This window comes from Mirounga angustirostris, unplaced genomic scaffold (genome assembly GCF_029215605.1).
Source record: "Mirounga angustirostris isolate CCGP_5_RB_7025 unplaced genomic scaffold, mMirAng1.0.hap1 SCAF_4, whole genome shotgun sequence".
NCBI lineage: Eukaryota > Metazoa > Chordata > Mammalia > Carnivora > Phocidae > Mirounga > Mirounga angustirostris.
In genome coordinates this window covers 113,615,552-113,627,903 of record NW_026991712.1, presented here as the reverse complement: position 1 = coordinate 113,627,903, position 12,352 = coordinate 113,615,552, and the positions used below count along the sequence as shown (strand labels likewise).

The following is a 12,352-nucleotide window of genomic DNA, read 5'->3' as shown; positions in this document are numbered from 1 at the left end:
GTCTTCTCTTTTAAAGAGCTATAATTGGATCAAATTTCCCTTCAGGACTATTTTTACAGGCCTGATACTGTTTCAAAAGTCCTAGATTACAGGACACCTGGGTGGCTCAGTCAATTAAGCGTCTGCTTTCAGCTCAGGTCATGATCCCACATCGGGCTCCTTGCTCAGTAGGGAGTCTGCTTCTCCCTCTGCCTGCCATTCCCTCTACTTGTACTCTCTCTGACAAATAAAATCTTAAAAGAAAAAATCCTAGATTATCTGCTCACTGTTTTAATAATAGTTAATGTTCTCTGGGGCGCCTGGGTGGCTCAGTTGTAAAGCGTCTGCCTTCGGCTCAGGTCATGATCCCAGGGTCCTGGGATCGAGCCTCGCATCGGACTCCCTGCTCAGCCGGGAGCCTGCTTCTCCCTCTCCCACTCCCCCTGCTTGTGGTCCCTCTCTAGCTGTGTCTCTCTCTGTCAAATAAAGAAATAAAATCTTTAAAAAAAAAAAAATAGTTAATGTTCTCTACAAAGGTTTCTCCAAGAAATAGTTGAAGGCTTAAGATTATCTTTGATTTCCAGCTTTTAAAAAAGTCATTATTGGGCGCCTGGGTGGCTCAGTTGGTTAAGCGACTGCCTTCGGCTCAGGTCATGATCCTGGAGTCCCGGGATCGAGTCCCGCATCGGGCTCCCTGCTCGGCGGGGAGTCTGCTTCTCCCTCTGACCCTCCTCCCTCTCATGCTCTCTGTATCTCATTCTGTCTGTCTCAAGTAAATAAATAAAATCTTTATAAAAAAAAAAAGTCATTATAACACACAAAAAACAACTTTTAACTAAAATTAGGCATTACTTTCATTGTGTACAGTGCCTTGGTTTGAAAATGGTTACTGACCAAAAAAGTTTTTTCCTCTAGAATAAGTTATCCTTTTATATAGAGCATTTTAAAGAATTAGCTAAAATCATTTTGTAGTATAAGAATTTTGTTAGGGGTGCCTGGGTGGCTCAGTCATTAAGTGTCAGCCTTTGGCTCAGGTCCTGATCCCAGGGTGCTGGGATTGAGCCCTGCATTGGGCTCCCTGCTCCGGAGGAGGCCTGCTTCTCCCTCTCCCACTCCCCCTGTTTGTGTTCCCTCTCTCATGGGTCTCTCTCTCTCAAATAAATAAATAAAATGTATAAAAAAAAAATTTGTTACAGTAAATTCTGTTTCTTACATGTTTGCATCCTGGACACTTAGAGCTGTATTATAGCTATTTTTGTTGAATCTACTGAGTTTACAAATAATTTTCATTATTACAACAAAGTGATGTTTTATATTATGCTTACCTTTTCTAGGACTTGCATTTTTATTGATGGATGTTAAAGAATGCTTTATATCAGCTGAAGAAATATTTCTAGCCAAAATTGAGAAGTTTATTAATATTCACCAAAAGAGTTTTTTGGTTCTGTCTGCTGCCCTCCATGGGCCTGAGGAATGGAAACTGATGTTCAGGATTCAGCAGAGGTATGGAAGAATAGTACTATAGACTTTTCTTAAATCACATGTGTTTACTTTAGTTCTTAAACCTTTTAAGCAGTTGAGTTATGTTTTGCCAAAAGATAAACATTGTAATGTTAACTTGTCATATTTAATAAAATGCAGGCCTAATGACTACTCCAAGAATCAGGGTGACAAGTTTCAGAGTTCATGCTGATTTCTGAGATTTTCGTGCAAGATCAAAACAAAAGTGAACACTTTTTAGTCTATTAAATTCTGGGTATAAAGCCGTATCATATCCTCTGTGGAATAGGGCAGGGCATGAATAAATACATGACAAACAATAAGAGGTTTCTGTCTCCTTTCCGCTTAACAGATGTCTGTATAAGTTATATGATCTATTTATGAATTATTTTTCAGATTCCTGGGTAGTAATTTACGGATACTTCCAGTACACAACACAGTAAATGCTATTAATCTTATGTGCACTATAGCTAAGGTGAGTCACCTAGGAAAATGACGCATACATAGCACTCATAGATTTTAAGGTCTTGACTTCAAAATGCACACCCTCTTAAGCAGGATTAACGAATACTCTGCTTCTGTTCCCCTCAGAAGTTGCTCTTTCAGTATGCAGCTCTTTGAAGCCTGAACTCAGCCTATCATCTTCTCAGTTTACTTCCAGTAGCCATTACAAGAATGACTAACTTTAGGCCAAGAGCATTTGGCATATATACATTGTGTTGGCCCTGCTGGTTTCTTAAATCTTCCTTCAAGTTCTAAAGTACAATTATTGATCAGGTTGTAGACAAGAACTGTCAAAGTGCAAACATACTATTTTATAGGATGATCTTCACAAGTTGTCCACTTGGTTTTCATGCTTGTCCTCCCCTGTGAAGTGTGCCCTAGGCAGAGTTAGATGTTTCTTACTCTTTCTTATACTTGGAACAGATCTCCATATTAAAGCGGTTCTTAAAGTATTCTACTTTTGGCTTGTTGGAAATTCCTTAAAGACAAAGACCAAGCATTTTTCTGTTACTCATAATTAATTCATACCTAGTATTTAGCACAAAGAAGGTGATTTGATACCTGTTGAATAAGTGAAAGTTTTTTATATGACCCTGTAAAAATTAGTTATTTTTGTAAATATTTCTGTAAATAATGTTGCATGTTTGTAACTTCTTACAGACTGCCTCCAAACCATACACAGACAGCATTTGCTATAGAATGATAACAACTGAGGCTTACATCATTGAGCAAAGTCCTGTTTGGAAGACACTTCAAAAGTTAAAACTGAGTAGTGATTCATTTAATCCAAATTAGAGTATCAATTACAAAAGTTCTTTTGCAAGAATGTTAAAGTAATTACCAGTTAAATTATAATGTTCAAATATATATTTAAAGATTTTTAAAAAATTTAAAATAATAAAATGTATATGATCAAAAATGATTTTCAGTTTTGTTGATAATCCATTTAATAATGTTTAGAAAAAACTGGTACATATATTATAAAACTCAGATGCAGTTCCTTAGTGATACAAATTAAGTTGGATGGAAAATATTTACTATAAAATAAAAACACAGCATTTTCTAACTAGCCCCTTAGACTAAAGGAAAAGTCACATACACTTTTTAGCTTTTCCACAAGGGCTGCCAGTATTTCTAAAATTAATGTTTGCAGATGCTTTCATATTATAAGTGCTGCTAGAGAGGTGGTGATGGACTCTGCCCCCTAGACTCCTCCTGAGGTAGGGAAAGAAAGAGAAATTAAGGGGTGCCTGGTTGGCTCAGATGGTTAAGCATCTGCCTTCGGCTCGGGTCATGATCCCAGAGTCCTGGGATCGAGCCCCACGTCCGGCTCCTGGCTCAGCGGGGAGCCTGCTTCTCCCTCTGCCTCTCCCCCTGCTTGTGCTCTCTCTCTCCCTCTCTCTCTCTGTATCTGTGTGTCTCGAATGAATAAATAAAATCTTTAAAAAAAAAAAAAGGGAAATTAAGAGAAGCAGCCAACTGGCCTAATTGAAAACCTCTCCTGTATACTTTTACAGTGGTGTGATATCCTATTTGACACCAGGAATTCTGAAGTATAACAAAGCATCTAATTGGAACGTAAAGTGTAAAATGTATTTATAAATTCACTACAACTGTATGAATGAGGGCAATACAACTACATTTTATGAGATTATAATACAAAATTATTAGTTTGTATTGGATTTTCAACAGAATTTAGAATACATATTTGGGCATTATTTACCATGTAAACTATCTTTTTAAAACCAAAGAATACTACTGATCCATAATGTGTCATCACAGAAACCAGTATGAGAAAGGCTATCTTTATTTTTCTAGCAGTGTCTTACAGAAAAGTTTTTATAAGGGTATTAAATAATCATAATGGAAAATACAGTATTTTACTAGTTTTTATTTAGGAAATGGAGGTTTCACTTTATCCCAATATTTTCTTCAGGAGTAGACTTTGTTTTTATTTCAATGAGTTCTTCTACTCGAGCCAGAACACTTTCAATCAAATCAAATGTGAAAAGAGCTGAATGTAGGACCTGCAGTGCCAAGGGAAATTAGTGTTATATTAATGTTGCTGTTAAAGCAAAAAAACAAAAGTCTTCAGCTGGATATAGCTTAGGAAAATTTCAGATCTACCTTAAGCTGCATTTCAGGAGGCATATTAGGGATCTCTTCTCCACCTACAGTTACAGAACAAAGATCTTTAGACTTCTGGACTTCTGTAAGAGAAGAAAAAAAAAGTGTCACATTTAACCATTAAAACAAATCTCAGATTTCAGTAATTTATAAGCTACTTTCATTATTATACCCATTACACTAAAAAAAAAAATTCTAGTAATGCCTGTAAGAAATACTCCATAGCTATACAGAAAAGAGCATAAATTATAGAATTGCTTGCTGACTTTAAAAAGTAATTCTGGATCTAAGATTCTTTTTTGTAATTTGTACAGATTTACTTGAGGGTGAGGATGGACAGAGCCATACCCAAGTTAGTGTAATATCCAAACAAATACTTGTAATACAATTATATTCTTAATCAGAATTTGATTTTAATCTGGTTTTAAACCAGAATATGCTTCAATTTGGTTTAAATCTTTGTTAACCCAATTTCAGTGTTAACTGGCTTACAGATCTGCTAAAAATCATTTTAATTATAAATAAAATGACTTAGCTGTCATGGTTCCATGTTAGAAAATAAACAAGTATGAGATGAAAAAGGTCTTTATTTTGAATATAACTGACAGTTCTAAAATTTGACTAATTTTTAGATCTAACCAAAAATGAAATTGCACATTACCAACCTTGGCTATTTTCTTGGCTATTTTTAATTTCTGCTTCATAATGTGCTTTTGACATATTAAGTCCTGTATGGAGTGGCTTTAAGAAATTATTCTCAATCTTTCCAAGTTCTGTCCATAATCCAGTCTGTTCAGAAGAATTAATGAAAGAATTAGTTATTTGGTTCAACATTTCTTGATTGCCTACTATTATTAAACACACGTTGAGAGTTGGAGAAACAAAAATAAAATCTAGTTCTTGCCTTCCAAGATAGTTTCCTATTTAATAAATACGTTCATTATTACATCTAGTTATTTTATGTGAATACCAATACAAACAAAAATGTACTTTGGACAGTGTACTCATTAATACACCATTTGGACAGCTCCTGATTTTTGAGATCTGTAACTCACAAGTTTTATACATGAGAAAATTATTTGAGAATAATCCTTAATGATGAGACATTTCTTTTCCTGTAAAAACCATCGCTACAATGACTACATTATATATTCCTTTAACTCATGACCTTTCAATTGATATCCTTGTCACAGATCTTGTTCTAGAGGATTCCCTCCCTTACCTATTGATAGAAACATTTTTTTTAAAAGATCTTATTTTTTGAGAGAGCAAAAGCGAGAGGGAGAAGCAGTCTCCTCGCTGAGCAGGGAGCTCAATGTGGGGCTTGATCCCAGGACCCTGAGATCACGACCTGAGCCAAAAAGGCAGACACTTAACCAACTGAGCCACCCAGGCGCCCCGATGGAAACATTTCTAACACAAAGTTGTTAATGAACTTTCTGGTGATCAATGTAGACAGAGATTTTACCTGCCTAAGATAGCTTAGGTTTATTCTGTCATCCATATTGTAAGTTTTTATTCCAAGAGCATTTCCTCCTATAGTACTTAAAGGAGAGTCATAAAGTCTTAATTTTATTAGGAAGAAAGGGAAATGGGAGGGGAGGGGCTGGAGGTAGGGGAGAAAGAAGGAGAAATGGAGAGTGAGAGAGGAGACAGAAGAGGAAAGAAAAAACTGAGTAGAAGAATTAAGTTTCCAGGTACTTTTTTTTTTTTTTTAAAGATTTTATTTATTTGACAGAGACACAGCGAGAGAGGGAACACAAACGGGGAGTGGGAGAGGGAGAAGCAGGCTTCCCACAGAGCGGGGAGCCCGATGTGGGGCTCGATCCCAAGGCCCTGGGATCATGACCTGAGCCGAAGGCAGATGCTTAACGATTGAGCCACCCAGGTACTCTTTACAAAGAAAGTATCTTAGGTAAAAAAAGGGAAACTTAGGAACCCAATTATCCTTAACTAGAAGTTGACCACTTGAAAACCTGTTTTGTAATCAACTTTTGATTATTCAGTTTTAAATACTTAATATCTTTTATCATGTATACAAACATCTATAAAATTGATTTTATTCATAATTCATAATTATATAAAGGTTCTCAAACTTCAATGTGCTAATTAAAAATGTAAATTTCTGTGCTTTACTTGGTGACTGAGTAGATTTAGGGCTAAACCCAGGAATTTACATTTATATGCATAAAGGAATACCCAGGTGATTTTGATTAGGACTGTATGTTAAGATACAATGATCTAAAATGGCCCCATCCAATGCCAATGAGAAACTGAATTCTTAATTAAATTTTTTTGATTCACATTTTAAATATTCAGATATGGCTACTAAATATTTTATTTATTTGAGAGAGAGAGCACGGGCAGGGGAGGGAGGGCAGCAGGCAAAGGGAGAAGCAGACGCCCCCCTGAACAGGGAGCCAGATGTGGGGTTTAGTCCTAAGACTTCGAGATCATGACCTGAGCTGAAGGCAGATGCTTAACTGACTGATGCACTCAGGCGCCCCTTGTTTTTGTTTTTAAAGATTTTAAGGCAATAAAATCGTGGAAAAATTAGGTTACAGAAAATCTGTTGTGCACTCTGTTCAGCATAATTCCACAAATCTTTCATATGATGAACTAATAATTTTAGAAGCATGTAGGAGTGTAAAAGCTATGGAAGTAAGAATATTTTCTTATAATAAGGTTACTAGATACTTAAAAAATACTACAAAGAAAATCATTTTAAGATTTATCTTCAATGTCTAGAAAAAGTAACTTAAGAATTAAAAAAATAGTTATAAGGATGAAAATAAAAATGTGACGTTTTCACAAATGTTTGCTTTTAATTTTTCCCAAGTAGAATCACTTATGTAGTAACGAAAGTTTTTTCAGTTCTAAAGCTTACCTATATAATTCAAAATGCACTGTAGCCTATCTCAAAAAAGGAAGACTACGCAGTTCTAAAAACAGTGAAATTTATTGCCAGAACAGACTGGGACCTCGCAAAAGATACAGTCAACCATGATAATGAGGAAATAAAAGAAGGAACTAATACACAAGGCATATGTTTCAATAAATGAAAACCCAAAACATGGATTATATGGAATTATATGTATGTGTATATATATGCCAGATACTTACAGCTTTTTTCCTAAAAGCAAAGCTGCATACATTATATAATTCAGTTTTTAAAAATTCCTAATACTTGTGGCCTTTACAATCTCCCATGGTTTCCCTTGACCCTGCTTTCATTCAACATATTACAACATCAATTTAGAACAAAAATAGGTAAGCGGGCAGATGGGAAAGTATATGAGTAGATAGGACAGAAAGGGATAAAAATTATTATGGGCTGTGTATTAGAATAAATTACTGTAATTCAAAACAACTAACATTTAAAGATACCTAGCAAAATAAATAAATAAATAAAGATACCTACCAAACAGAACACTAGGTATAAAAACTAAGTTGGTTTTACCAAGAGAGACGGAGGTTCAAGAAAAGTTTTGTGAAGCTGAAGTGTGAGAGAAGATGCCTATAACTTATGCAGAGAGATAAAAGGGTGAAGGGATATAGGGTGCAAAGGGGAATGACTTCTGGAAAGAATGAGTCAGCTGACAGCAACCCAAAATAGTAGGAAAAGAAATGGATTATTATTCAATTATGAATCACTTTGTTTTGTATTTGAATGATCCTGTTCTTAATTTTCCTATATACCTTTCTGATTGCTTCTCAGCTTTTCATCTGACTAGTTCAGCGCTCAGCATGCTTAACAGGTCAAAAATAGGTACTGGTAGGGGGTGCCTGGGTGGCTTACTCGGTTGAGTATCTTTTTTTTTTAGATAAAATCTAAAGTCTAAAATCTAAAAAAAATGCTTCAATTAGTCATATCTGGTGAGGGGCTATCAAATTATCAGATGATTTTATTTTAGACAGCTTAGACTTAAATCATGACCTATAGGTGGAGGCAACTGAACAAGACACCCAAACATATGCACACTCCAAAAATTTAGTTAACTCAGGACCTGCAACATATCTTCCTGACAGGGCTAAGCAATGCTTGCAGCAAGATAGCAGAGGTTCAATAGGAAAAGGAAAGGGAAGCTGGGTGTGAGGTGGTAAGGGCTCCTGGGAATTAGAGTAACTTCAGGTTTTAGAATAACTGCTGGTACTTCTCCTAGCCTTTGTTGTTGGGTAAGATAATACTGGCTCATGCATTTTGAATATACTGTTTCTTTAAAAAAAAAAAACTCACTTACTTGATTGTCTTTCTCATTATCTTTGATAACCAAATATCTCAATAAATTTAATGAAGCCATTATCCTGTTAATTAAAAATATATAATTTGTTACAGTACGGTTTTATATAATCAGCAATTTCAATGAATAAAATAAGTTAAAACCTAGGACATATTTTTACAATTATGTTTGCCATTAGAAATTATTCCCCTTAACACATCTTTTGGAGTAGTAATTATCACTCTTGTTCTCCAAGTTCACAAAATACAATTGTGAAAATTACTATTCTTTTCCCCTGAGGGAGCCTTGTTATCTTTAATACTTGAGAATAACATCCCTTACTGCCTGAATTTTAAGACTTCTTTTATAAGCTTACAACCACTTCTCATCATCCATGCTAGCAGACTGAAAGTAAAATTACATGTTGTCCTAGAAAACAAAACAATAAAACCCAAACCACATGTCTTTTATATAAGTTATATATATGAAATTCTTAGTTTTTAGTCACTATAATGACTAAATGCTATAGTTGCAAATCCCTATGAGTTGTGTATTGGAACGCAGGGCACATCATAGGTATAAAATCATCCTGCTGGTCATAATTTTGGAAAGGAATTTTTAATTTCATTTTTACACAGTATCTAATTACCTAAATATGAAAATCTTTATGTAATTTTATGAATTAGCCATAGATCAGAATGTAACAGGAAAATACATCTTATTTGTTCAGGTTTGCTAAGCAGGGGGTTCCACATTTTATTGTGAATTTACTATGTGAACCTTAGTAATGGTCACCTTACCTATCTGAGTTTTGGAGTAAATCTGTTTCAGCACCCTCTGGGAGAAAGAGTACCAAATCTAGAAGTGAGATCAGCTGTGGGCCTGTAAACCATTTGTTGTTATGTGTTCTCTGAAAAGCAAAATAAAAATTGGGAAAGGTTTTAAATAACAGTTGATTAATTCATGTGTTTTTCTAATACCTTCATACTATAAAAATAAACATTACACATTTAAAATATACTTTTTAAACTTTCATTTCCATTCTTTCACACTCTTTGTAGACACTGGGAACAAAATGCCAGTTGAAAACATTGATATATTCTTTCTGTTTTCAATATAGAATTACTGACTATTCATAAACAGAGTAGACTTAAGTTTCCATTAATATTTCAGAAGTATAGAGCAAAACAAAGTCATATTCTCAGCTCAAAGAATTAATACTATTTAAATATATAGTTAACAAAATTTCAAAATTCAGGTTTTTAAAAAACAGAAATGGTGAATAAATATGCCCTAACACTAGATATAGAAAAAGTCCATAGGGTAAAGTCCACATTAATGTATTCCACAAATGAATGAATATATCCTACAAAATAAAAAAGATAATCAACACCTTAGCTATGCTCTTACCTTTAATGACACATCAATTTGATTTTTGATATTCTGAATAATGAAAGCCTCCACACCTGAATGATTACTTGTATTCAATAAGCACCTTAAAAGCAAAATTACAATACATTTGAACTTATCCTCAACTGCATTATACTTAAATGATGATGAAAATTTTACAAATTCAAATGGGCCATGTATTATTTCTAGAAATACAACAATCAGTGAAGACAGTAATGTGTCAACCAATTACCAAGTCACTTGTGGGTTCTTGCTGTAACCGGCAAATTCTATTTTTTTTTTTTTTAAGATTTTATTTGTTTGACAGAGAGACACAGCGTGAGAGGGAACACAAGCAGGGGGAGTCGGAGAGGGAGAAGCAGGCTTCCCGCGGAGCAGGGAGCCCGATGCGGGGCTTGATCCCAGGACCTTGGGATCATGACCTGAGCCGAAGGCAGCCGCTTAACGACTGAGCCACCCAGGCGCCCCCGGCAAATTCTATTTTAACTGGATCTTTCCAACAAGAAATTTCTATTAAACCTAATGTGAATCTTTTGTGCATATAGTTGCAATGACTTGACATGGCAAAAATGGGGACTAGTATATAATAGCCTAAAAACTCCCAGAATTACTCCCTGTGAAAGTAGACTAGTCTTGTTAGACTAACTTAATTACAAAAAAAGGAAACTCAGTATAAATGGCTTAAGAAGAAAGGGGGATTTCTTGGTAGGGATATAGGTAGATAAGAACAGGAAAGCTGGTATAAGACCTAAGCATCAAATTAAAATTTCATAAACCTGGTCTAAGTCTTATCAATAGAAGTGAAGATGGGATCAAGGGTGCTAGTATTGGCCAATCCTCAAAAAACACTTCTTGGCACATTGACATTGCCCAAATCTATTTTTAACTCATTTTTATTTACTACCAGGTATGTCAACAAACTAGGTCAACAGGCCAAATTCAGCCTGGTGCCTGTTTTCTTTTATTGGAACACAGCCACCCCCCATTAAAGAGACAAAGTTGAGTAGTTGCAACAGAGACCGTGTGATACATAAATGTGTATTTGCTATTTGGCCCTTTATACAAAAGTCTGCTGCTCTTTAACTTGGAAAGTTGCTAGAATCTTTTTCCCCTTAAACAGCACTATTAATAATCTCTACTATTAACTTACAGTGAATAGCCTATCAAAGTTATAACTCCAGAGTAATTAATTTCAACAGTGAATAATGGAGATTATTGACATGTAAAGTTCTAGCAGGAGCCTTATCAATCTCTTATTTAATCTCTCTCTAGTCTTTTAATTTTAGAATATTTCAATTAGTTGAACTGAAATACTATTATTCATATAATTTGTATCTATAATATTTGACTAACCCTTCTCTACCTATAGGGATAAAAAAATTTATTATAATAAGGCTTCCAAGTAGAGTCGACTTACATGTAAAACATACTTAAATACTATAACCTGGAATAATTAAATGGCATTAATTTGGTTTTTAATCAACTACACACTTGACAACCATTCCTGATACCTACCTAAATAACGTATATTTGCCTTGTGAATCCAACTTGTTAATATACAGTTGAAGCATAGCTAAACTCTTTTTCCTCTAAAATAAAACAAATAATATTGTTACATAAAGTGGAGATTATAGTTGACTCTTGAACACGAGGAGTCTCAAATGTGCAGGTCCACTTATGAGCAGATTTTTTCGATAAAGTGTAATACTGTAAATGTTTTTTTCTTACGATTTTTTTCTTATAATTTTCTTAACATTTTCTTTTCTCTAGCTTACTTTAGTGCATGCATATAGTATATAATACATATAACATACAAACTATATGTTAATCAACTCTTGTTATCAGTAAGGTTTCTGGTCAGTAGGAGGCTATTAGTAGTTAAGTTTTTAGGGAGTCAAAAGTTATACATGGCTTTTCGACTGTGCTGGAGGTTAGCACCCCTAATCCCTGTGTTGTTCAAGAATCAATTATAAACTATTCATTAAAATTTCTCACTGTATTTCATTATTATTTAGTCCCCAAACATTTACATACCAATGTCTCAATGGGGCAAAGTGTCATTACTTTGACTAAGCCCTGGAAATTAAAAAAAAAAATTCAGATATTAATAGATTACACTGACAATAGACAACTATATTATCAATGGTGGGTACTAAAATTTCAGAGAAGTGAAGGTAGGAGATATAAAAATTAAGTAAATTTTTCCCTGAGCCTCTTTATTTTTTTTTAAAGATTTTATTTGCGAGAGAAAGAGGAACATGAGCAGGGGTTGGGGGTGGGGGGGGCAGCAGGAGAGGAACAAGCAGACTCCCCACTGAGCAGGGAACAAGATTCGAGGGCTCCATCCCAGGAGCCTGAGATCATGACCTGAGCTAAAGGCAGATGCTTAACTGATTGAGCCACCCAGGTGCCACTCCCCAAGCCTTTCATTCCACTCTTACATCTAAGGAAACTAAGTTCAATCCATTTTGTAATTAAAACTGAGGGGTGTTACAGAGCGTAAATTTAGAAGTCAACTGTAATTTACAATTTTGTCTAGAGTGGCAAAAAATGAAATTAGACATGTGAAAATATAATCCATTCATTAAAAAACAATCAGTGTTAATTTAGTA

The 12,352-nt window shown here is 34.7% G+C and overlaps 2 protein-coding genes across 5 annotated transcripts in view; one reads left to right on the top strand and one right to left on the bottom strand.

Moving 5' to 3' along the window:
* CUNH1orf146 (chromosome unknown C1orf146 homolog) overlaps positions 1-2,778 on the top strand; it is a 35,388-nt gene extending 32,610 nt beyond the window's left edge. The window contains exons 4-6 of the mRNA XM_045895389.2: positions 1,314-1,482; positions 1,876-1,954; positions 2,644-2,778. Coding sequence (XP_045751345.1) covers positions 1,314-1,482; positions 1,876-1,954; positions 2,644-2,778 — 383 coding nt within the window. The remainder of the gene's footprint in view (positions 1-1,313; positions 1,483-1,875; positions 1,955-2,643) is intronic.
* Positions 2,779-3,854: 1,076 nt separating this feature from the next.
* The window catches only part of GLMN (glomulin, FKBP associated protein), a 31,679-nt gene continuing 23,181 nt past the window's right edge, over positions 3,855-12,352 (bottom strand). For all 4 annotated transcript variants that reach the window (XM_045897194.1, XM_064588819.1, XM_064588820.1 and 1 more), the window contains 8 exons: positions 11,775-11,816; positions 11,256-11,329; positions 9,741-9,825; positions 9,131-9,240; positions 8,352-8,415; positions 4,776-4,899; positions 4,111-4,193; positions 3,855-4,010 (listed from right to left, as the gene is read on the bottom strand). In XM_045897194.1, the coding sequence (XP_045753150.1) occupies positions 3,894-4,010; positions 4,111-4,193; positions 4,776-4,899; positions 8,352-8,415; positions 9,131-9,240; positions 9,741-9,825; positions 11,256-11,329; positions 11,775-11,816 (699 nt within the window). In that variant the 3' untranslated portion in view covers positions 3,855-3,893. The remainder of the gene's footprint in view (positions 4,011-4,110; positions 4,194-4,775; positions 4,900-8,351; positions 8,416-9,130; positions 9,241-9,740; positions 9,826-11,255; positions 11,330-11,774; positions 11,817-12,352) is intronic.